This window comes from Aotus nancymaae, unplaced genomic scaffold (assembly GCF_030222135.1).
Source record: "Aotus nancymaae isolate 86718 unplaced genomic scaffold, 86718_ANA_hifiasm-v0.15.2.pri h1tg000040l, whole genome shotgun sequence".
Taxonomy (NCBI): Eukaryota; Metazoa; Chordata; class Mammalia; order Primates; family Aotidae; genus Aotus; species Aotus nancymaae.
This window is the reverse complement of record NW_026988454.1, coordinates 123353440-123380268: the sequence shown is the minus strand read 5'-3', so window position 1 is coordinate 123380268 and position 26829 is coordinate 123353440. Positions and strand designations below refer to the sequence as shown.

The 26829-nt window shown below is 39.2% G+C and overlaps 1 protein-coding gene across 1 annotated transcript; it reads right to left on the bottom strand.

The window, feature by feature from the left end:
* Positions 1-24650, bottom strand: GLO1 (glyoxalase I). The gene is made up of 6 exons (XM_021665519.2): positions 24479-24650; positions 10927-11009; positions 8625-8765; positions 7383-7450; positions 6313-6402; positions 1-1487 (listed from the first exon to the last, which is right to left on the bottom strand). Exons 1-6 carry the CDS (start codon positions 24560-24562, stop codon positions 1399-1401), a joined length of 555 nt encoding a protein of 184 aa, XP_021521194.2. The 5' UTR covers positions 24563-24650; the 3' UTR covers positions 1-1398.
* Between the last annotated feature and the right edge of the window lie 2179 nt (positions 24651-26829).

Genomic DNA, 26829 nt, shown 5'->3' with positions numbered 1-26829 from the left:
TCTTATTTGAAGTTTCATTTTATTTCAGTCTATAAGTATTGTTATTTGTTTAAAGCACTCACATAAATCCATTTCACCCAAAAAGGAAACGTAAAGTGCTTCTAGCAGTACAAGCACGGTTGGCATGGCCTTTCCAAAGGTTTTCCACTAGAGTCTAGAGAAAATCTAAATATAGTCAACCACAAACTGGATGTTTTCATTTTCTGTGTCATTAAAGAGAGTTTCAAAACTCACTTTGATTTTGATTTTTAAAAACCCATCAAAAGTCAATCATGGCAGGGAAGACCACTGAGCTGATTTCTGATAACTAAGTTATTACTGAACATAATTTATCAAATATGGCTACTGGCATCATGAAGACCTTGGGGTGGGAAGCCTCTTTATGAGAAATATAAACATCACTTATGTAGGAATCACCAGGTGTCCGTAGAACAGTTCTGTACTAAGGAGTTGTAATGTTTATTCCCTCGCCATGGTACTCAGGCCCAAGAGCCAAGAGCACAAGGGTCAAACTCACTGAAGGTTTTTACAACAAGAAACCAGTAAAGGAGGTCTTGTGAGGTACTACAACTTTGAGGCACAGTCTAAATACTAAAAATGATGATGAAATCTTGAGGAGTTGAGCCGATTTATGCTATCTTAAATCCATTAATTATCCATGAACGCTATTTCGCATGTCTAGCCTGCTTTCTTCCTCACACGACAGCTGCGAGGAGTAAATGAGATAAAGCTGCAGCCTAGCCCAGTGTCTGGGCACCGTATCATTTCCTTCCTCCTCCCCTTTCCCAAATAAATGAGGTCAGTCCTTGAACTTTAAATGTACTTTACAAATAAGAAGAAATTACTTTTTCTATCAGTATACTTTTCTATCAGCATACTTGTCAGCATGATTCTGAATTGTTCTCAAGAGTACCTTCTCTTTTGTAAAATAAATACTTTGTACTTTACTGAAAGAACACTTTCAGTGTTCTTTACTTTCCATAGTGAAAAAAGTTGTTTCTAAGGAATTGAAACCCCAGAAGATAACCACAACAAAAATATGTTAAATGTTTTTTTTTTGAAAATGATAATTCAAAGGCAGACTTGAAGAGAAGTAATATTTGGGAGGCAGAAGAAGATAAATGCAGCCTCTGAAGGGAACTGTTCTAATTATTGCCTAAAAAGTAAAGTCATACAACTATATTCAAGGACATAAGATAAAGCACTACTTGAAAACCAGAACGACTTAACAGTTAGGTGAAAAGAACAGGAGAAATAGGAAGGGGAAATGGACTGAAGAATAATTTGAATTGGGACAGTGATCCATCAGTCCTAGATGCTTCTGCCTTCTGGTATGTAAATATCTTGAATCACATTGTTTCCTTTTCTCTGAAATCTCAAAGAAGAATTCTCACAGCACTAAATTATAGTTGCCATTTTGTTAGGATTCAAAATTTCAATCCAGTAGCCATCAGGATCTTGAATAAATGCCAGGCCTTTCATTTTACCTGTAAAATGAAATTTTTTGTTATTGAAAAGACTAGAAAAGAAAACACCTTAAAAATGTTTTCCTTTCTTTGAGACAGGGTCTTGCTCTGAATGTCAGGCTGCAGTGCATGGGATGATCATGGCTCAAGGCAGGCTTGACCTCCTGGGCTCAAGTGATCCTCCTGCCTCAGCCTGCCAAGTAGCCGGGGCGACAACACCAGGCCTGGCCAATCTTTTGATTTTGTAGAGGCAGGATCTCAATGTACTGCCCAGGCTGGTATCGAACTCCTGTCCTTAAGCAATCCTCTTGCCTTGCCTCCCAAAGTGCTGGGATAACAAGCACAAACTACTGTACCTGGCCTTAAAAACTTTTATTAATTAAAATTGTACTTTGCATTTTAATGAAGTATATTACTTTATTGTTTTAATGTTTTAAAATTCTTACTGTCAGTGTCACCCAAATGCATACTTTTCATGACTAAAATGTTATCTTGCACACATTGTGAATATTTCTTACCAGCCCTCCTGAAATAAACTGTGGGACTGGCTGCATCTTTTAGGTTTCAGGCATTTGCCTCACCTTCATGATACCATGCTACCAGTTCAGTAGTTACAGAAATTGTCGTATTTTAAAGAAGAAAAAGAAAATAGGTAGGTGCTGAAGGAAGCTGGTAGCATGGCTTACCCCCATGAACAAAAGACCCAGATGCTTGGGTCATATAAACCCTTTTAAACACTATCCTAGGCAACTCAAGCTCTGCAAGAATCTTTCTCTCAGGAATTCATAACTGGGACTGAGAGTCTAGTATGTCAGAGCGATTTGCTTGACAAACAAGCAAACAGCTTGCTTGGAAGCAAACACATTGCTTGGAAAAATGTGGCCTCAGAAATTTATTTGGGGACCAGTATGTTGAATTGGTTTGACTCTATCTCTGGCTCCTTTCCCCAACATCAATCCGAGAGGAACACAGATGGAAAATGCGAGGAAAAAAAAAGAAAAAAAAGAAACCCTGCTGATGATGGCTGGGGAGAAGAATGAGTGAGGATGGGGTGGGGTGACAGTTTTAACTTGGGCTGTGTGGGAGGTGGTAGTTCTGGCCTGGACCAGAAGGCAGTGCATAATCGCTGTGGGAGAATAAAGACAGTTTTGCTCTTGCTCCTCCCTCACTGCCGAGTGCATCAGCACCTGACCTCTCGCTTGTTCAGATGTCCTTAGCAGTAAACAAGGGCAGTACAGGAGGCTTGTGCTTGTAAAAAAACGAGAAAAATGGGTAGGGGCCGAATGATCTCCCCAGCCCTCTCTCCACACCCAGGGCTAGGGAATGACACTATCAGAAGTGTCTCCTACTAATACTGCTTCCCTGAGAGATGAAGTGGGAAGATCTGACCTGAAGAGTTGTTTTGTGGAAGGTGAAATGTTTAAGTCCCATTTCTAGGTGCCTAGGGATCTCTGGCCTAGGCTTATCTAGCCCATCGTCCTGAGATCATGTGGGTTGCTAAGGACAGGGATCTGGCCATTCTCCTATTCACACTGCTTGATGTGTTAGAATAACTAACAGCTGCAAGGGAAAAAAGCTCAGAGGCCAACATAGTAAGAATTTGAGAAACAACCATAAAAAAAACTCCAAGGCAAAGGATTATAGATTCAAACAGAAGAAATATTAGAATAACGGACCAAGAACTATTTGTTTTTTTTTCTGGAGACAAGGTCTTGCTCTGTCACTCATACTGGAATGAAGTACAGTGGTGTGATCATAGCTCACTGCAGCCTCCAACTCCTGGGCTCAAGCATTCTCCCACCTCAGCCTCCGGAGTAGCTAGGCATGCAGACTACAGGCATGTGCCACCATGCTCCGATAATTTTTAAAAAACCTTTTTGTAGAGACAAAGTCTTGCTGTGTCACCCAGGCTGGAATGCAATGGCACAATCATAGCTCACTGCAGCCTTGAACTGCTAGTCTCAAGTGATTCTCCCAATCTTCCTGCCTCAGCCTCCCAAAGTGCTGCAATTACAGGCCCAGCCCCAAGGACTATCTATACATGTAAAAGTAATGACTGGCCTGGTGTGGTGGTTCTTATCTGTAATCCTAACACTTTGGGAGGCTGAGGCAAAAGAATCACTTGAGTGCAGGAGTTTGAGACCAGCCTGAGATACATAGTGAGACCCTGTCTCTACAAAAAATAAAAAATTAGCCATACATAGTGGCATTTGCCTCTAGTCCCAGCTACTCAAGAGGCTGACGTGGATTACTGCCTGAGCCCAGGAGTTTGAGGTTGCAGTGAGCTATCACACCACTGCACTCCAGCCTGGGCAACAGGGCAAGACTCCATCTCAAAAAAATAAATAAATAAAATAAGCAATATGAAATATTAACAATATGAAAAAAAGAACAAGAACATAATAAGGAAACTAAGCACAAATTAGAGATCAAAATTATAACAAGCGTTTAAAAACAAAAAGATGAATTAAATATCAGAACAGACACATTTGGGAGAAAATTAGCTAACTGGTATTCCAGTTTGAGGAAATCTCCTAGAACGCAGGCAAGGACAAAGAAATAATATAAAAAGCTTCTAGAACAAAACAGAAGAATATACAAAGGAATGGAGATTGACAGATTTTTCAACAGCAACATCACATGCAAAAAGAAAATGGAAGAGTATTTTCAAGATTGAAGGAAATTAAATGTAGGCTTTTCCTTAAAACTGTCCTTCACACATAAAGGCACTGTTCTCAGTTATACAGTCTCAAAAGTTTTGCCTTAAAAACCCTTTAAAGGGCCGTTTGGGAGGCCGGGGTGGGCAGATCACCTGAGGTTGAGATTTAGAGACCAGCCTGACCAACACAGAGAAACCCCATCTCTACTACAAATACAAAATTAGCTGGGCGTGGTGGCCTATGCCTGTAATCCCAGCTACTCGGGAGGCTGAGGCAGGAAAATCGCTTGAACCCAGGAGGTGGAAGTTGCAATGAGCCGAGATCACGCCATTGCACTCTAGCCTGGACAAGGGCAAAACTGTGTCTCAAAAACAAACAAACAAACAAACAAACAAACAAACAAACAAACTCCTTAAAGACCATTTTGGTTGAGGTATTTAAATAAAAGGACAGAAAACTCCAAAAGATGCTACAAGAGGCTGGGTGTAGTGGCTCACACCTATAATCCTAATGCTTTGGGAGGCCAAGGTGGGAGAATTGCTTGAGCTCAGGAGTTTGAGACATGCCTGGACATGGCAGGACCTCATCTCTACAAAAAAAAAATAAAACAATTAGCTGGGTGTGGTGGCACGTGCCTGTGGTCTTAGCTACTTAGGAGGAGTCTATGGCAGGAGGATTGTTTGAGCCCAGGAGTTCAAGGCTGCAGTGAGCTATGACAGTGCCACTGCAGCAGCCCAGCCTGGATGTGAGTGAGATCCTGTCTCAAAGGAGACACTACAAGAGATATATGAAGAAAAGGTGATCAAACACCTTGATATATTTATTATTATCTTTAAAAAATAAAATCAATACTATCCCAGTCTAGGTAATAGTGACACAATGAGGGTAGAGTAGAGCAAGTTTCTTCCTTTTTGGGGAGAAGATCTGGATATTAAATATTTTATTTTATTTATTATTATTATTTTTTTGAGACAGAGTCTTGCTCTGTCACCAGGTGCCAGGTTGGAGTGCAGTGGCATGATCTTGGCTCACTGCAACCTCCACCTCCCAGGTTCAAGCAATTCTCCTGCCTCAGCCTCTTGAGTAGCTGGGACTACAGGTGCGCATCACCACATCTAGCTAATTTTTGTATTTTTTAGTAGAGATGGGGTTTCACCATGTTGGCCAGGATGGTCTTGATCTCTTGACCTCGTGATCTGCCTGCCTGCCTTGGCCTCCCAAAGTGCTGGGATTACAGGCGTGAGCCACTGCACCTGGCCAGATATTAAATATCTCAATTAAAAAAAAAGATTAAAATGAAACAGCGAAATATTTCAAATTTTTAAATTGAGACTCTGAAATATTTAATATTTCAATTTTAATTTGAAATATTTCAGAAAGAGATCTAAGTAAAATAATTACAATACATGTAATCCCAGCAAAATCCATATATATGCTATTTCAAAAAACCTACTTAAAACATTAGGACATACAAAGGTTGTAAAAGATGAAAAAGAAATACCATGTAATTATAAACTAAAGAATGCTGGTGTTGTTACATGAATATCAGATAAAATGGACTTTAAGGAACTTATTTTTGGGTGGAAAGATAAACCCTGAAATAGTGAAAGCTGGTGGCCAATGAAGAAAGTGGCAGGTTTGGGGAGTGGGAGAGGGAGCCCAGGGTTTTGATGGCTCTCCCGGTTCTATGTCTAGTCCCTTGGATACTCAGATAGTTTTCCAGTCATTTCTCTCTTTCTTTTTTTTTTTTTTTTTGAGACAGAGTCTCACTCTGTCCCCAGGCTGGAGTGCAGTGGCATGATCTCTGCCCACTGCAACCTCTGCCCCCGGGTTCAAATGATTCTCCTGCCTCAGCCTCCTGAGTAGCTGGGACTACAGGTGCCCGCCACCACACCCAGCTAATTTTTGTATTTTTAGGAAAGATGGGGTTTCACCATGTTGGCCAGAATGGTCTCAATCTCCCGAGATCATGATCTGCCCGTCTTGGCTTCCAAAAGTGCTGGGATTGCAGGCATGAGTCACTGCACCCGGCCTTTTTTAAAGGCACCCTCTTTTTTAAAAATCTGGTTGAAGTGTAGACTTCTGTTACTTGTAGCCAAAAGGGTTTTACTACAACAGTGCCCTCTGTGGGTGCTTAGTAAATACTGACTAGAGACAGGCCTGAACACAGTAAGTAGTAGACTCACCATCATCAGGTTTCTTCACAAATTTGACTCCCAGTTCTTCAAATCTTTTACAAGCACTGTGTACATCAGGAACAGCAATTCCAATGTGACCTTACATGATATCCCCCGAAAAAAGCACAAAGAAGGAAGAAAGAATTACAACAGGGTGTCCAAGTACCACAAGTAGCTTCCAGAACAACAGACTTAGGTAGGTTCAAAATCTATAATACATTAAAGAACAAATATAGGTCTAATGAGCTGGGTATAATAAGTTAATTAGTTGCCCTTAATTATAACTTATGTAAAATTAACCAATATCAGCTCATACACAATACAATTAGTTAAGAATAATCTATACCAGGCTGGGTGTGGTGGCTCATGCCTGTAATCCCAGCACTTTGGGAGTCCGAGGTGGAGAGATCACAAGGTCAAGAGATTGAGACCATCCTGGCCAACATGGTGAAACCCTGTCTCTACTAAAAATACAAAAATTAGCTGGGTGTGGTGGCACGTGCCTGTAGTCCCATCTACTTGGGAGGCTGAGGCAGGAGAATCACTTGAACCCAGGAGGCAGAGGTTGCAGTGAGCCGAGATCATGCCACTGCACTCCAGCCTGGCAACAGAGCAAGATTCTATCTCAAAAAAAAAAAAAAAAGAATAATCTACACCAAAAAACAGTAATCATTTACTCATACTTAATAGGTTTGTGGTTGGCATTGACTGTAGCAGCCAGCTGAAGCCTGGAATACTGTCATTTTGATTGAGAGATTGGAGATAAGGCAGAAGTGTATGTGCTAGCACAAACTGGGATTAGTATTAACTATAGTTTTTTTTTTTAAAAGTCTACTGGAAATTAATTCTGAGACTTAAAAGTAAATCATCATGAGAGAGTAAATGTAATGTTTAGATTGAGACTCTGAAATTAACTCCTAAATAAGATTATTTGTGGAAAATAAAAATAATCATATTTCTAATAAATTGATCATACTTAATTAGGTCATTAATGTTTTAGGTTTATAAAAATCAAAATTATATACATAATACAAAATCACACAAATCTACATATATCACATACAAACAGACAAACTTACCAAATCCTCGAGGGTCTGAATTGCCATTGTGGTAACTCTGGGTCTCATCATCTTCAGTGCCCCAATTGCTACAAAAGGAAAGAAAACATAATGTCCTATGGAATAGATATTCTGAAAAGAAAGTAACATCTTTGAAATCTTACCATGTTTATATGCTACTTTACATAATTAGCCTAACCCTTGCTACAAAAATATTAAGTTTTCAACTATAGAAGGCGTAAATGGGCAAAGTATGATTTTTAATTAGACTACGGAGTCAGTAAATACAGGTACTGGATAAGAACAATAATGAGAATAATAATACTCATGTGTTGTGGTAAGTACTTCATATTTAACTTAAACCCTTAAAACAGCTCCATGGGCTAGATGTGAATATCTCCATTTTATTGATGAAACTACCACTTACTTGTTTAGAGTCACAGACTCATATCTAAGTCTGCCTGATTCCAAAGCTTTATTTTGAATCCAGGGACACACAAAATCACACACTCTGAAAGAAATGCTCTTTTGGTAGTTGTTAAAGTGTGCAGATAAACAACATAATGAAATTGCCTACATTTTAAAATGCTCAAGTTATAAAAATACCAAATTTGAATGTTAATTATTACAAAATGGTTTGAAGAGTTTTTAAAGGAACATATGATATCACATTTCTGGATCAAAAATGTAGCAAAATAATAAAAGAACAAAATTTTGGATGCTAAAAGACTAATTACAGTACCTAAACATTAGTTAGTGACAATATGGCAAATATCTTACAATTTCAGGGTCTTATATTCTCTATCTAAAAGACAAATGGGCCAGGCTTGGTGGCTCATACCTATAATCCCAGCAGTCTGGGAGGCCAAGGTGGGCAGATCACTTGAAGCCAGGAGTATGAGACCAGCCTGGGCAACATAGTGAGACTTTGCCTCTATGCCTCTACCAAAAACAAACAAACAAAGTAAGCTGAGTGTGGTGGCACACACTTGTAGTCCAAGCTGCTCAGAAGGCTGAGGCAGGAAGATTGCTAGAAGTTAACAGGCTTCAGAGAACCTGTCTCTAAGAAAAGAATCTCATTTTCTCAAGAACAATACAAAGATCGAAAGATGCATAAAAAACACTTCAATATATTATTACAAATGTGAGGTGATTAGGCAGACCTGGTTTGAATTATACTGGTAAGTAAACAAAACGAAAAAGATTTTTAAAAACTACCTTACAAAATCTAGAATATATACAAATACAGAAACTCATACTCACTGTGTCAGCTCAAGTGTAGCTTTTCTAGAGAATGCCCAGGCTCTTTTTTCATCTTTATCTTTAGGGATGTCATTTTTATCCTCGTAAGCTAAGAAATAGAGTGAAAACTTCATAGAAGGAAAATCACATTTTTGGATTAGCCTGCAATGAAAAAAAAAAAATCCTAAATCATTAACAGGAAAGGCTTACTCATACTAAAATCAACATAACCTAATATTCAAGTTTTACTAAAAAGAAGAGCTATATGTAGTAAGCCTATTTTAATGGGATAAGCAGGAGAAAAAAAATCAGTGAAAAAATATCATTTAAAAAATATATCTGTAAATATTCTAAATAAAAAAACTAAAAACTTCTGTAATTCATAAATTATTTAAATATAATAAAATTTAGCTGAAATTATGGTACTTGTTTATATATAGGAACAGCTATCTCCAAAAGAGAATTTTGTTTATTTGTAGTGAAAAAATATAAAGGACCTTGTTATTTCATATACATACACACATACAAACACATTTATAAATATGTCACTCAGTTAAATAAACACATTTATTGAGTTCTTACTATGCCAAAACATCTAGGAAAGGAAGTTAAGGATAGGTGGTAAGAAAGCAGGAAGAAGGACAGACTAATATCACAGAAGAGGTGAATGTCAATTAAGGTGGCTAAGGGTATCAGACACTACATAAAGGTCAAACAGTATTAAGCCTGAGAAAAGGTCATGAGATATGGAAAGGTCCCGTGACAGCAATGTCAGCAGCGTGGGGAAGCATAAGCTGGCCTGTGTTGTACTAGGGAGAGAACGGCAGGTGAGCAGGTAAAACAGCAGCAAGCATGGTCGCTGACAGTGGGGAGATGGGCAAGTGAGCAGAGTGCAAGAAATATTCCAGAACAGAGAAGACTCAAGCTTCTCTGAGGGGAAAGAGACTGTGGAAAAGAAGAAACTGATATGAGAGAAAAAGTGAATGAATTATGAATCCTGAGGTTTTAAAAAAGATAACCGAAGTAATTAACTTTAAGTGACTTTAAATGGAGTAGGATTATTCTGCAAGGAGCAAGGTGGAATGAGAATGCATATAATATGATTTTCTTTAGATTATTCAGGATTAAATGCTCTAAGATGACCTTGTTCATAATCAATAAGAGCAAATGGCTGAAGCAGATAACAAATGGAAAGTTTCTAGAATTCTGCTTCAAATCTTTTATTTCATGATCACTGCTATATAATATGCCTTGGCCCACTTAGATCCATGCATTGACTTATCATAAATAAGATTTACTCTAATATGTTTATAATAAAGTATCAAACACCTCAAATACTCCAATCGTGAAAAACAATCTCTGCATCTACTAAAGCAGACTACACAAACTTTATGGACCAATCGGATGGGACCGAAGGAAGTGGAACTGTTGCAACTGGCTTTTCTCAGCTGTGCCTATCTTCCAGTTTATTGTCAACTTGTACCCTATTTGGGGACCTGAACACAAAGTCAGCATTAGAGCGGATCAGACAATGAATGGAAAAAAATCACAAGAAACTGAACAGCAGTTAATTCTGAGAGAAGAACTTGGGGAGAGAAGCCATCATTTTTCATTTTGTATTTTCCTGAACTGGTCAAATTTTCTCAATATTGACATATATTACTTAAATCTTTCTCTCAATGTGAAGGAAGTTATCTAGGCACCAAATTTGAAGATTATTTTATTATTCATATATCTATATGATCAAAAACAAACAAAATGCTCATATAACTTAGGGAAACGAATCAACAATATAACAACATTATTTCTCAATATACCTCAATAAAGCTGGAGGAAAAAAAGGAAAACAAACAAATAAATATGCTTTAGGATTGCAAGATCAGTGGATATTAACTGTTCAGCAGAAGAAAACACAGCCTAGAAAAATGGAACAGATGGTCACTTTTTAAGTAAACTCATTCGTTTTCTGAGTAATAAGTCCTTATTATCTATAACTTTTCTGAAGTAAACAAGAGGCTAAAAGTGGCCAGAACATCAAAAGGGGTCTAAACATGTTAAGGATTTAGCTGGGAGCTCTCAGAGAGAAGGGAGATTGGAGAAAATCCAAGTATTTGTGTCTTGTTTTGCCCTTTGAGGCTGTCTGGGATAGAGAAGAAAAACAACTTAAGGGATAGGGATAAGCCCTGCCTCGTCAGGCCTAATCACAGACTCCTGGCCAAAGAACTTTTGCTACTTCTGAAACAAACTTTAAGATGTATCTGAAAACATTCTCTACATTTGCAAAGCTATATATTTAAACATTCAGGTGCCAATAAGTACTTACGTCATTCCAAGAACTCTAGTATAAAAATCCAGCGACTTCTTGGGATCCTTAACTCGTAGCATGGTCTGCTGCAATAGGAAATCCTAAGGAAAAATATTTAAACATCTTTAACTTTTACCACGTATTACCAGCATTAATTGTGCTTTCTGTAACAAGATACAAAAACAGTCCACCATTACAACCCAATTGTTAACCTACCGCCTGCAACTTGGTAGGGCTCTCTGCCAAGCGGTGTTTTCTGGTTGCAGGCCCCTGGGTGGGGCAAGTCCAAAGTGTCAGGAAGTTTCCACCCCAGGAGACCTTCAACCAATGGTGGATAAAAAACCTGGCATCCTTGTCCCTTGGTGGGACAATTCGGAGGCAAGTACCACAAAGTCCCTCAGAGAATCCCCAGCAGGATTGAACCTCAGTTGCCCACAGTGGTAACCCACTTGTGTACACCTATTACCACCCTCTCTCCCCAACTCCACAGAGCTCTCTGTGACCACCTCTCATATAAACTACTTAAAACCATACCTATATCTCTAGTCTGCTTTGAGGCTACCCAAACTAAGACACTGATTTTACACATAAAGAGTTTGTTCACTGTAATATTTGTCGAATGAAGGCATAAATGCCCTTTCAGAACCATTTACTGGTAACCATGCAAATGAGCAAAGAGTTACTCACAAGATCCTAGACTCCTAAACAACTAAAAGGGTAAAAAGTCACTGTTGCTAACACCTTTGGGAAACTGTTCAACTAACTTATCAGGAAACAGAGGGCTTGACTGAGAAAAGGGTAGAAAGTATGTAAATTCATGGGGTTAAGATTATCAATAGTATTAATAATTCTACTTAGGACTTAACCAGGTACAATAACTCTGTGAGGTATTACTATTGATAGATATTCATACCCTATTTTACAGATGAGAAGCTGACGCTGAGTAACTGTCCAAGGCCTCTAAGTTTCGGTCTCCCTTTACTGTTGGTATGTACCTTCTAGACCATGAGTCTGTGAACCTCACTGGTGCTTCCTAACTGATTTTTCTGTTATACCCATGGCTTGACAAAACAGGCCTGAAAATTCTGACCACTTCGTTTGCAGCCACATGGTATCTTTCTCCTATATAACTTATATCATATAAAATACAAAATATAATTCATTGAGCATCATTAGGAAATTACATTTTTCCCTTTTGCTAAATTTTAAATAACTGAAATATATTCTTAAGCGTTAAAATTCTCACTTAAAACAAAGGTAGCCTAAAAACTACTTTATCTTATTAAAACTGATCTTAGTGAATATAATAATTAAATTCTTTATTCACAGATTATCATCACATACCAGGCAGGTTACATGTTTCTAGAACATTTGAGTTGCTTTTCTCAGTCAGATGCTACAGTCCTAAAGGTCTCAGTTTTATCAAGCAGCTGAGAAAGAGAAAAGTAACTCTGTACATCCAGGTGCTGGCCTGATACTCCCAGCTGGGCCTTGGTTTTCTCCTGTTGAACATACATAAAGTCACTCTGTGGCTGCCATGAAGTGATACCAAAATTAAAAAAAAAAAAATCTTAAAGCAGCAAGACCACATCCACTTCACATTCTGGTCTAAGCATATGTTAAAACAAGGCACTGTGAACACTACAAAAATAACAAACATCCTTTTTTTCCCCAGCTAATATGAGTGGTAGCTGCTTCTCTATTGGTTACAATGTTTGCTTGAGGAAGCCATCTGCAGGGCAAAGTCACATGTATGATCTTTCGGGCCTGATCACACACAATCACACAAACTTTAGCTGGAAGGCCTCATGGGGGAAAGCTGTCCTCCCAGCACTGGTAATCAGCCAGTGCACTGCAATCCTTGCAGGGAAGGACTAAATTCTAAAGATGTCCCTCCTTATTCTCTCAAACACTAACCTAGGTGTTGCTGTGAGAAACTCTGAGATGGAATTAAGGTCACTAATCAGAGGACCTTAAAATGGGATTAGCCTGGATTAGTGAGGTGGATTCAATGTAATCACACGAAACCTTAAAAGCAGAAGACAGAGAGAGAGAGAGATGGCAAAGAAAGTAGAAGAGGCGTGTGGCATACGGGGAAGTTGGACAGATTCTGAGTGTGAGAAGGAGCCAACCTGCAGGTACTGGCTCTGAGACATATGGGCATATGTGCCAGGGGTTAAAGGCAGATGCCCCTCTGCTCCCGCCCCACCACACCCACCTACAGCTGACAGCCAGCAAGGAAACTGAGACCCCTATCCTACAATGTCAAGAAACTGAATTCTGGGAACAATTTAAATGGATTTACATGCAGATTCTTCTCCAGAGCCTCTAAGTAAGGAACTCAGTCCTGTCAATACAGTGGGACAGACCCACGTCGGACCTCTAACCTATGGAATTAAGAGATAATGACTTTATCATTACTTCCGTCCAGGCCATACAGGCTATACTCAAATCCATATATCTTAGGCAAAGAATTTATTTTTTGGTATAGATGCCATGCCAAGTACGTGCCAAAGTTGGACAACCCTAGCTATTCTATCCCATAGTCTATCATATCCTTATCTTACAATCTTTCTGGAAAACAACTAGAATCTCAAGAGTATTCAAGAATTCATATTCTTTGACCAAGATGTTCTCTTTCTAAAATTCTAAGGAAATAATTACTCTGATAAAGATTTATGTACAAAGGCATCCATCACAACACTTACACAATAACTATGTGCCAGATGCTGTTCTAAGAGTTACAAAAGCTAATTCATGTCATCTTCACGACAACCCCTTGAGATGCATATTATTATCATCCCAATTTTACTGCTGAGAAAGTAAGTGGCAGAGAAAAAATTCCAGCCCAAGCAATCTGATTCCAAAGTCTGCTTTTAACCACTAGTTTCCTCTAACAACAAAGGAATCGTTAGATAGTATGACACAGGCATAATAGAATATTATGAAAAATATTTAAAATGCTGCTTAGGGTATATTAAATGGCATGGAGATACATACAGATGGTATATTAAATCTAATGGCATGGGAATTTACACAACAGTATATTGAATTTTAAAAAACAGAATATATATATACACACATGCATATGAAAATATCACTTAATATGCTATTGAGATGAATTATATCTTAAAATTAATGTTACAGCCTTTATTATTAAGAGAGCTATGTATATCTGCTTAAATACATATACATAAAAGAATATTAAATTTAACTTTAAAAAGTCTATCCATGGCCAAAAAAGTAAGATATAGTCAATGTTAGTGAATTTATCTAAAATAGAGGCTTACAAATCTTTTGCCACAAATTGTTATATGGATGATATAAAAACAAGTAGGGCTTTTTTTTTAAAAAAAAAAAAGATCAACTTATTCTATGCTCAGATAACAGAGTTTTATTTTTATCACCAAAAGATTCTGTTAACTCCCTGTACCTCTTGTAAACACTTGTGTGATCTTGAGAAAAAGTTCATTTTAAAAAACTCCTAAAAATTATTGCTGTGTATTATGGTTCTAAAATATTGTTTAAAATACATGTATCTCCTGTTTTAAAAAGTAAGACTTGTCTCACCTGATAATCCTTAACTTTGTGTTTCCCTTATCATGCTCTAAATTTAGAACAATAAAAATAAGACATCTTTTATGCCTAAACTATCTTTGGTTTTACTGGGATGGATACTAGGTGACAAAGATTTGCTCCTGTGTCTTATCAAAAAGTGGGATAATAGAAATAATAAGAGATTTTTGGGGGGTGGGGTGGGGGAAGTGTCATTCTCCAAATTTAATTAACAAAACTACTGTAAGAAAACTTTAAAGGTACAATCAAGGATGTTTCTAGTGCCTGTCCAACATGCCTACAATACAATCCTTACAAAACTGTAAAAATGAAGCAGGGATGTGAACCAAAGGACAAAGGCCCCTTTAAGCACCAGTAAATGGATTTTTTTGGTATAAGGAATGAGAATTGGGTAGAGTTTCATTTTTAACCTAAGGATGTCCAATTGTGTCAGCACCATTTGTTGAGGTTACACTTCCTCCAGTGAACTGCTTTTTCATCTTTGTCAAAAAGCTGTTGGGCATACTAGTGTGGGTGTATTTTGGGGTTCTCTATTCTGCTTCAATGTTCTATGTGTCTATCTCTCTGCCAATACCACAGATTAGTGATTACTGTAGCTATGTAAATCTTAAAATCAGGTAGACAAATTCTTCCCATTTTATTCTTTTCCAAAATTGTTATTCTAGTTTTTTTTGTTGTTGTTTGTTTGCTTTTGCTTCTCAGTCTCTAACCTTGTCACTATCCAAAAAAAGTTTGATAAGGAGTGTGTTAAATATGTATATTGATTTGGGGAGAAACGACATCTTTACTATGCTGAGTCTTCCAATCATGTACACAATAGATCTCTCCATTTACTTAGATTTATGACTTCTTGCATCGCCATTGCTGTTTTCAGTAAATGTTTATTAGAATTACATCTAAGTATTTCATTTTATTGGGCAATTGTAGATGGTACTGCATTCTTTAATTTTTGGTGACTGTGTGTTCTTTGCTAGTGCATAGAAATGTGACTGATTCTGCGACTGTGTATTTTATACCCTGCAACCTTGCTGAACTCACATATGAATTCTGGGAGCTTCCTGTAAATTACTTATTAATCCCTATGTAGACAGTCATGTCATCTTCAAATAAGGGCAGTTTGATTTCTTCCTTTCCAACCTATGTGTCTCTTATTTCCTTTTCTTGCCTTACTGCACTGGCTACAACTTTCAGCACTTTGTCAAATAAGAGTGATAACAGCAGACATCCTTGTCTTATTACCAAAATTAGGGAGAAAGCATCACCATTGAGTGTAATATTAGCTCTAACTTTTTAAGAGAAGCATTCATCAAGTTAAAGAAATGCCCTTCTATTCCTATTTTTTCTGAACTTAAAAAAATAATGAATGAGTCTTGAATTTTGTCAAGCCTTTTCTGTATCAACTGATATGATCATGTGATTCTTCTTTACCCTCTTAATAGAGTGGATTATACGGACTGATTTCTGTATACTGAACCAGCCTAGCATCCTAGATATAAACCCCACTTGGTCAAGATGTAAATTCTTTCTATATATATTGTTGAATTCTGTTTATTAATATTTTGTCAAGGCTTTTTACATTTATATTCATTAGAGATATTGGTATGTAGTTTTCTTGTACTGTCTTCATTTGTTTTTGGTATCAGGGCAATATTAGCTTTATAAAATGAATTGGGAAGTGTTCTCTCCTTTTCAGTTTTCTGGAAGTGATTGTGTATCTGATGTTAATTCTTCTTTTACATTTGGTAGAATTCTCCAGTGAAATCACCTGGGTCTGGAGAGCTCTTCTTTGGAAGTTTGTTAATCATAAATTCAATTGCCTTAAGTTATAGGACTCAGCCAGGTGTGGTGGTTCACGCCTGTAATCCCTGCACCTTGGGAGGCCAAAGTGGGTGGATCATCTGAGGTCAGGAGTTTGAGAACAGCCTGGCCAACATAATAAAACCCCGTCTCTACTAAAAATACAAAAAAAGTAGCTGGGTGTGGTGACGTGTGCCTGTAATCCCAGCTACTCAGGAGGCTGAGGCAGGAGAATCGCTTGAACCCAGGATGCGGAGGTTGCAGTGAGTTGAGATTGTGCCACTGCACTCCAGCCTGGGCAACAAGAGCAAAAACTCCATCTCAGGAAAAAAAAAAAAAAAAAAGAAAGAAAGAAAATGAAGGAAAGGAAAAAAGTTATAAGACTCATCATATTAGTTCATATTGGGCGAGTTGTGGTAGTTTTTCAAGGAATTGGTCCGATTCAGGTTAAGTTGTCAAATTTATGTATACAAAGTTGTTTTTAATATTTCTTATGTCAGAAAGTTCTGTGGTGTATCCCATTTCATTCCTGATATTGGTAGTTTGTGTCTTCTTTTGTTCATTGTCAGTCTTGCTGCAGGTTTGTCAATTCTACTGGTCTTTTCAAAGAACCAGCTCTGTTTCACTGATTTTGTTTTTAATTTCATTAATTTCTGCTCTTTATTTCCTTCCTTTGGGTTTATTTTGCTCTTCTTTTCCTAGTTTCTTAGGAGGAAGCTTAAGTTATTAATTTGAGATCCTTTATTCTTTTATAATGTATGCAGTCAGTGCTATAAATTTCCGCCTTTGCACTGTTATCTAAGATCCCTTTTTCATTTTCATTCAGCTCAAAACATTTAAAAAAATTTCCCAAGACTTCCTTTTTGATCCATGGATTATGTATTTAGAAGTGTGCTATTTAGTTTCCCAGTGCTTAAAGATTTTCCTGTTAGGTTTCTGCTACTGATTTCTAGTTTGATTCTATTGTGGCTAAAGCATACATGATTCAATTCTTTTAAATTTGCTGAAGTTGGCTTTAGGACCCAGGTCATGGTCTACTTTGGTATATGTTGTATGGACATTTGAAAAAAAAGGGGAATTCTGTTGTTGTTGCTGGGTGGAACATTCTATAAATACCAATTAAATCTTATTTGTTGATGGTATTGTTGAGTTCTTCTGTTTCCTTGTTAATTTTCTGTCTAGTTCTATCAGTTGTTGAAAGAGGAGTGTTGGTCGGGCATTGTGGCTCATGCTTGTAATCCCAGGACTTTGGGAGGTCGAGGTGGGTGGACTGCTTGAGCCTAGGAGTTCAAGACCAGCCTGGGCAATATAGTGAGACTCCATTTCTACAAAAAATACAAAAATTAGCTGGGTGTGGTGGTGCACACATGTAGCCCCAGCTTCTTAGGAGGCTGAGGTAGGAGGAGCCCTTGTACCTGGGAAGCAGAGGTTGTAGTGAGCCGAATGCACCACTGCACTCCAGCCTGGGTGACAGGAGTGACACCCTTTCTCAAAAAAAGAAAGAGTAGTGTTGAAGTCTCCAACTATAATTTTAGATTTTTCTGTTTCTCCTTTCCATTATATCAGTTTTGCTTCATGTATTTCATAGCTCTGTTGTTTAGTAACATACATTTATGATTGCTGTGTCTTCTTGGTCAATCACAACTCTTTTAACACTATGTAATGTACTTCTTATCTCCGGTAATTTTCTTTGCTCCAAAGTCTACTTTATCTGATATCAAGATAGCCACTCCTGCTTTCTTTTGATGAATATCTGAATGACGTATCTTTTCTATCTTCACTTTTAACTTGTCTCTATCATATTGGAAGTGAGTTTCATGTAGACAGCATACAGCTGGGGCATGTTTTTTAATCCACTCTATCAATCACTGTCTCTTAATTAACGTATTTATATCTACTATAATTACTGCAATGTTAGGGCTTAAGTTGGCCATTTTATTCATGTTTGTTTTCTGTTTGTTCTTTCTTTTTTAATGTTTTCTTTCTTTTTTTGCCTTTCTCTGGGTCACTGGAACATTTCTAAAATTCAATTTTGATTTAACTACAGTATTTTTATATGTATCTCTTTGCTTTTTTAGTGGTGGCTCTAGGTGTTACTATGTATATATATACATATGGTGTATATATACATAAATACACATATACATACAGACATACATGTATATATCTATATACATATACATGTGTATATGTATATACACACAAATATAACTTATCACAGTCATTTGGTGACATCAATTTATTAGTTTGAACAAGGTACAGAAACCTCACATCTCTTAACATCCATGTACCCTCTCCCACTTACAATTGTCTTAAATATTTCCACTGCTGGGTTGGGGTGGAATTTTAGGTTCCTCATGTGTCTCCACTGATATGTCAAGAGGAGAAAGCCTGGCAGGATGAAAGTCCTGGCTCCCTACTCAGTCTTCCCCAGCATCAATTTGGCAAGGGAAGACTGGGCAGCTCATTACATCTTGTTGGGTGAAAATCTAGCCTTCCCACTCAGCTTTTGCTGGTATGGGCGGGACTGAGGCCACAGTTTTTTCTATGGTGTTTAGTTGGAGTAGAGCAGTTATTGTCTAAAAGTTTTGTCTTGCCAGGAAATACTGCCCATTTCCAGGTCCTGTGGCTAGAGAGCAGGCTTTCATTAGGCTTTTTTTGGTCTGTGTCCATTGGCATTTCCAGGTTGCTAGCTTCTTCAGCTTCAAGTTTGGGCTGTATGAGGCCAAAAGAAAACAGGAAACTCATCACCATGTTGTTCCTAGGGTCTCAAGGTCCCTAGCCAGTCTACCTTCTTCTCACTACCTTTCAGAGTCTTCCAATGTTTGTCTTATATATCATGTCCAGAGTTTTTAGGTGCACTTAGCAGGAGGAATAAGGAAAAGTATGTCTATTTCATTTTGCCAGAAGCAGAGTCCCTAAATAAATTTTATACAATTGCCTTCCACAATGGGATATGAGTGTGTTTGGTTACTATATGTCTATTTTCAGGATGAATAAAAACTGGTCAAAAAGCCATAACAATGATAAAAAACGTTGTTTGACGTTGTGTTTTCTACCTAGGAAATCTCAAGTTCTCTTCTAGTGATGAAGATTATTTCTCTAGGAGTATTACTAAAGAGCTTTGTAAGAGGTTACATCTTACTCAAAGTTAAAAACTTCATTGCTTCGTATCTTAGTCCATTTATGCTGCTGTAACTAAATTCCATAAACTGGGGGCTTATAAACAACAAACATTTATTTCTCACAGGTTTGAAGGCTGGAAAGTCCAAGATCAAGGCAGTTGCAGATTTAGTGTCTGTCATCATAGATTGCACTGTGACCTCACATAGCAGAAGGGCTTGATCATTCTTTACAGTCTCTTTTCTAGGGTACTAATCCTAATCCTGAAGACTTTGTCCACATGTCCTACCTAATCACTTTCAAAAAGGCCCCACCTCTTAATACCATTGCCTCAGGGATTAGGATTTCAACATATGAATTCTGAGGGGACACAAACATTCAGACCATAGCACCTCTATTACCTTCAGTCTTCAGAAAGGAGAAGTTCCACACTTGCATTAGCCATATTTTCAGAAATTCAAAAATTTCTCTGGTTTAAAAAGTGTTGTGTTTTGGCCTTAATAAGACTGACCCAATTCCTTTTAGAGACCATCTACTCTGTCTCTCAAAGAACTTTTAAAGGTGTTACATTGTCCCCAACAGAAAGTCTTCTTAAGGCTCAATTAAACATCCAGACTTACAAGACAACCATAGCCATAGGCCATACATGGTGCCAGTTTACTCAAAAGGGTATCAATTAGGAAAACATAGACTGCCAACAAAGAAGTATCAGGTGTTCCTCTTCAGTGGGACTCCTTACAGGAGTCTACACAAATCAGGTATGAAAGAAGATTCACACTGGGTATGAACGAGAATCACCCTAAGGCAGAAGGCCCCATGTACCACAGGAGCTAGTATCTCTAGTAGCAACTCCATAGGCACAGCTTCCAGAATCTCCATAAGGGACAGTTATAAGAGTCACTACAGGCTGGGTGTAGTGGCTCACGCCTATAATCCCAATACTCTGGGAGGCCAAGGCAGGCGGATCATGAGGTCAAGAGATCAAGACCATCCTGGCCAATGTGGTAAAACCCCATCTCTAATAAAACAAAAATTAGCTGGGCATGGTGGTGCGCACCTGTAGTGCCAGCTACTTAGGAGGCTGAGGCAGGAGAATCACTTGAACCCGGGAAGCAGCGGTTGCAGTGAGCCGAGGTCACGCTACTGCACCACTCCAGCCTAGCGACAGAGCAAGACTCCGTCTAAAAAAAAAAAAAACAAAAAAAAAAAACAAAAAAGTCACTACATGCAAGGAAGTCCAAAGCTATGACTTCCTGTCAGGTATTGACAATTCTCCCTGTCAAGTATTGACAATTCTCCCTCTCCAGATGCAATTTACCGACTGGGTTATTTTTACCACAAGCAATAAACACATTTTGTCATTGTTTCTTGGAAAACTAGGGAGTTAACAAAAAGTCAAATTTTCATAAAAGGCGAAAGGGTTAACTCTTTATTACTAGGTGTCATATCTTCCACAAAACAAAAATGAACAAAATTGTTCTCCAGACTTTTAAAAGTGAGCTTTTCAACTGCTTTCAGTATATCTTGAGGAAAGCAAGAAGTCCTCACTACTTCCTGCCTAGACTATTATCTCTTTGCTTTTCATAGGCTTATCTACAGGCAATTTTGAGTGATCTTTCTATAAAGAAACCCTGTCATGTCTTTTCTGGGTTAAAAATCAATACCTCAGAGGTTCCTCAATATGTTTGAGAGACAGTCCCAAAAGCAGGCACATATGTAGCTGTATACTTCTCTAACACCAACAGTTATCACCACTCCCCTCAACTGGTCATCTCAAACATTTTCCATTTCATACCCTTATCATTTAAATAGAAATCATTACAGGGTGAGAAAAACAAATGAATATAATGGGAGTTCTCATTTTTTCTTTGAGTACCCCAATGATTGTTTTGCTCGCCCTTTTCTCAAGTCCCCCTGCTTATAACTTCATTCACTGTGTTACCTATAAGTCCCTGCCTCAGTCCTCTGATGTCACTATGCCTTTATATATATTATGATTCTCTATGTCTAGATAGAATAGTGCCTAGAATAGTCAGCCATTTATCTGGCCACTGTCCTTCTTCCTCTTTTCCATTCCCTATTCTCCCTTCTTCTGCATTCAATTCTACCAGCTACTTCAATGGGACAGGGGCCCCATCATTCATACATATATATGGAATCATGTGAAAGCAGACATTGGTAGTGGTGGTAGAAATAATGTCAACACTGAGGACATTGTCTACTGTATCAGTGGACACTGATACAGATAGTAAAAAATAAAAGATCTCCAGTAGATCACCATTTGGAAGGAGAATCTGACCTTTTGAAGAAAGTTAGCCAAGAAAGATTGCCTAAAATGTGGTATAGCCATACATTCTTTGGACTTAATGAAGACGCAAATGATCAAAAACCAAGTTAACTCTGTGCCACTGCTACTCTCTTCTTTACAAACGAGACCCTCAACACTTAACTCACCTTCCGGAAGAGCTTTTTAAATGGCCTAATCACCTCCAGACTTGGATCCCTCCAATCTACTATATAGAATGCTTCAAAATCCTGTCTCATTCCCTAGTATCTGTAGAAAATCTAACTTCCTTAGATGTGATACCCAAAGCTGTCTCCAGTATCTGGCCCCAACCTACCATGTTAGCCTTTCCCACCACTGCCTGGATTACCTGAACTGCAACCAATAACATAATAACTGCAACCATAACACCAATAACCCTCCAGGACCTGCCCTGCATTGCAATTCTGCCATCCTAAAACCACATTTTTCCTGAAATACACAGCTGAAATACAACCTTGAATTGTCTGTATCACTCTTCATAGTTTAGAGAACATAATACATGTCATTTTTATCCTCATAGCTGCTCTCTAAGATATCTTTATGCTCCTTCTACAAACTCAGCCCAACTGCCCTGCCAAGGTCACTGCAGCCAATGACAGAAGTGGGGATTCAAATGCAGGTCTTCAGGCTCCAAATACCCTGTGCATACACCATACCACTGATGCTACCTTTAAAAACCTCTACCTCTTCTGTGCTCCCAGGGTGATTTATAATTTCAATAGCACACTAATCCCAGGTGCATTGTGTATTTGAGTTGATATAAGTAGGTGAAGGGAGGGGACCTCATCTTGCTTATCCCAGTATCCACGAAGTACTTACTATCTTCTTTACATATAGTGTAAATGTATCAAGTGATCAAACTGAATTGAATTCATTTAGGGTTTTTTTTTTTTTTTTAAATTCAGAGTCTTATTTTGTTGCCCAGGCTGGAGTGCAGTGGCATGATCTTGGCTCCCTGAAACCTCTGCCTCCCAGGTTCAAGTGATTCTCCTGCCTCAGCCTCCAGAGTAGCTGGGATTACAGGCGCCCACTACTACACCCGGCTAATTTTTGTATTTTCAGTAAAGACAGAGTTTTGCCACGTTGGCCAGGCTGGTCTCGAACTCCTGACCTCAGGTGATCCACCCGCCTTGGCCTCCCAAAGTGCTGGGATTACAGGTGTGAGCCACCACATCCGGCCTTCATTGAGGTTTTTTATTTTCCTTCATGGGAAACTCCAAAATTACTGCTGGAGTCAGCACCCCAGAAGCAGAACAGGGTGGAGGCTGAAGTGAGGGCTCCTCCCTGGGCGAATCACTCAACACCTCTATGCACCTGAGTGTCCTTATTTGTAAAATGGAGATCATAATTATGCTTTCTTCATAGGGTTGTTGTTAGGATTAAACAATGTACTTAAAACACCAAGCCAGGGCCTGCCATACTCAATAGATACCAGCTATTATTATGTATTCCATTTTATGTCTCCACGTGGTATTTCCGTGGCCAAAAATTACTGATCTCAAAAATTACTCCAAATCATCAAGAGAAATTTAGATACTATAGAATGTAAATTAAGATGCAAGGACATTTGCTTAGTATATTTTCTAAAAATCTCCCAGGAATCTTTCTTGTTTATTTGAAATAACCTATTACATAAAATCCCCAGGTATCTAAGAAATTATTTTACACTGAGTCACTCAATTTATATGAAATAACCAGGTATTAATATTAAGGTATATACAAGTCAGATGAGTGTGACAGGGAATTTTTTTACCTTCCCCCCTTAATTTTGCAATGACTAACATTCTTCCTAAGCCAAGTACCAGGTGCTAGTCAAGTTTTAGCAATGAGAGGTGTCTGACTCTTTGCCCTAAAGGTAAAGAACAAGCAGGGGCCCGAGTCATGGACCACTTATCTACCTATCCCTTTTAGAGGTCTGCAGGAAGCACACATTCAATCTTCAAGGAATTTACAAATGATGCTGTCAAATGAATAAATACAAAGGCATTTACAGATACTGATTTCACTGGAATAAACAGCAGTTACGGTGTCTGATCATAATGCAACGGAGACACCACACCTGAGTGAGTTACTGTTACTCAGTAAAGACATGTTCGGTAAGTGAAAGCCTTCATATGCAACAGGTCATTTCTCTTACTGGTCTATTATTGTAGAACGAGACGGTAAGAGAAGGAATTTCTAAGATTCCTTTCAGATCCAGACTCTATGATTCTGTACTCTCTCCTGGGCCCCACGACGGCAAGGAAGGCAAGAAGCGCGGCTGCGAGCGATAGCAAAGGCCAAGCAAGCAAATGTGAAATTCTGGGCGCGGTTAAACTTAGATCAAATCAGTTTGCAGGAGTTAAGACTGGAGTCAGGGTGGTAAGGAAAAACAAGGCTGGACAAGGCTGGGCAGGGCTGGCACAGGGCAGGGACCTTTGAACCTCTTTCTGGGAGTTTTGAAACCGCTGTTGTGGGCCTTGGCGATTGATTTGGGAAACCTGACTCTGGGTTGGCCTGGCGTCGCAATGTAAGTTAATTCAAAAGAGGGTCGCAGTCTTTGAAACTGGCTAAGGCAACGGATCCCCTCCACACTTCGAGGGCCCCACGGATCCCCCCATCGAACACCATTATCCCTCTTCCCAGCACACTCCCGATCCGCCAGAGGCCGGCGGACCTGCAGCGGCGGCGGGATGGAGGTGGATAGAATACGGCCCGGTCCCGGCCCAGCGGAGTTCGGGGAGCCGTTCCCTTCCGTCCTGTGCCCACCTTGGTACTGGGGTCCGCGTCGGAGCAGCAACTGAGAGCAGCCTCGTCGGTGAGGCCGCCGGACGCGGGCTGCGGTTCTGCCATGGCTGCGCTGCAGTATCACAGACGACCCGACCCAAAGAACGGAGCAGCTTCCCACACTCCGCTTCGGCCCTGTGCCACCTTAACTAGGGAATGCGCGTCGGCGCCGCGGGGCGGGCGACCGCTGACTTCTAGCCAATCGCCGAGCGGAGAGCAAGTTGACTCTCTGCTCATTGGGTCCCAGTGAGTTAGCGCCTCCACCCACAGGACTATGTCTCAGACTACAACTCCCAAGGAGCCTTGCCCTTAAAAAGGCAAACTCGTTAAACAAACGAAAAAAGGCAGGCTGGGAAGAGTGGTTTTTCTGTTTCTTGATGACCTAATTGTGTTTGTTTAACTGAAGTTTGGTAACCATTCATACCTCAGGGCTGCAGTTTGGTAGAAAATTAGAATCTGATGGAAAGTGAGTGTGAGTTGTTCTTCTAAAATTGTAAGGATTCAGAGGCTTCTCAGTTTAAGCAGGACAGAGTAATTAAAACAATTGAGTCAAAAACATATGTTCAAGTCTTGGTTCTGCTATGTATTAGCGCTAGAAGCTTGCAATAATTACTGACCCTCTCTGAGCTTCCTAACAGGATTTAGTGAGAACTAAATTAGTTTTCTTTTTCTTCTTCTTTTTTTTTAAGACAGTGTCTGGCTCTGTCACCCAGACTAGAGTGCAGTGGTGTGATCTCAGCTTACTGCAGTCACTGCAGCCTCGACTTCCTGGGCTTAAGCAATCCTCCTGCCTCACTCTCCTAATTAGCTGGGAATACAGGCTGCAAAACCACGCCCAGTTAATTTTTGTATTTTTTGTAGAGTTGGGGTTTCACCATGCTGCCCAGGCTGCTAACTCCTGGGCGCAAGTGATCCTCCCACCTTAGCCTCCCAAAGTGCTAGGATTACAGGTGTAGCCACTGGGCCCAGCCTAAACGAGATATAAGTCATGGTTTGCCTACTTAGGTTCCAAAAGTCCACGACTTGCAATACTTTTTACATTAACATATTTTGTGTTCACTGGAAGGCTTAGTCATCACTGTGTCTTCAATGACTGGCTCATAGTAGATGCTCATTAAATACTTCCTGCTGTGAAAAGAATAAATGAGAATGACTAGTGCTCACCTAACCAAAATGAGGTTGGGCAGGGATGTGTGTGGCACTAACCACCTGGCCACTGCCAAGATGTCTGTGTCTCTCATCTCAGCTTTTTTCTGCATCTCAGCTTCATTTTGTCAGACACGAACTTCATGAGACTAGAAATTTGGCAGCTATCCTCTCACTAGGAGAGGGAGTAAATTCTTCCTCTGGATTTTATCCAGTCAGCCTGGATTTTATCGAGTTGGAAAATCCAGGAAGGAGCTGTGATTGGCCTGGCCTAGGACCTGTGCTTACTCCTGTGATTGGAGCACTGTGATTGGAAACCTGGATTAGAACCACTTGGTTGGAGTTTGGGGAAGATCCGTTCCCCAAAAGAAGAGGAATTATATTTTTATAAGAAGGGAGAATTGCTGGGCAAACTGGACCAGAGATGTCCACTGCAAAAGGATAGGCAGGATTACGGATTTCAGCAGAAATGTTGTGCATACCTCAAACTTATTGAGGGTATTTCATCAAAACACAGTCTATTAGAACTACAGAACTTCTATATGGACCTAGACCTTAAACCTTTTAAACCTATGAACTGGGGCAATAGACAAACTCTCCATATACTGTACTTTACCACTGAATTATTGAAAAGACACTCAAATTGTCTTCTTTTGCATTAATCTTTTTTTTTTTTTTAGATGGAGTCTTCCTCTGTCACCCAGGCTGGAGTGCAGTGGTATGATCTTGGCTTGCTGCAACCTCCGCCTCCCGGGTTCAAGCGATTCTCCTGCCTCAGCCTCCTGAGTAGTGGGATTACAGGCACGTGCCACCACGCCTGGCTAATTTTTGTATTTTTAGTAGAGACAAAGTTTCACCATGTTGGCCAGGCTGGTCTTGAACTTGACCTCACGTGATCCATCCACCTTGGGCTCCCAAAGTACTGGGATTACAGGCATGAGACACTGTGCCCAGCTCTTTTGCATTAATCTTTCTGGTGAGTTTCTCAGAATATGTGAGATATAAAGCATGTAAATGAATAGGAAGACTCAATATCATAAATTATAAATTCATTTACTAATCTGTTCATGTACTGAAATTCCAATAAAAATATCAACAGAGTTTTTCTTTTTCTCTTTTCTTTCTTTCTTTCTTTTTTTTTTTTTGAGATAGGGTCTCACTCTGTTGCCCAGTCTGGAGTGCAGTGG

Bases quoted from the DNA above. Each gene is read 5' to 3' on its own strand.
- GLO1 (XM_021665519.2), bottom strand. From the start codon at position 24,562: ATGGCAGAACCGCAGCCCGCGTCCGGCGGCCTCACCGACGAGGCTGCT. The intron at 6,403-7,382 runs GTAAGTTTGTCT...ATATCATGTAAG, and splicing joins TTCAGACCCTCGAGGATTTG to GTCACATTGGAATTGCTGTT. The intron at 1,488-6,312 runs GTGAGTCTACTA...TTCATTTTACAG, and splicing joins TGTGAAGAAACCTGATGATG to GTAAAATGAAAGGCCTGGCA.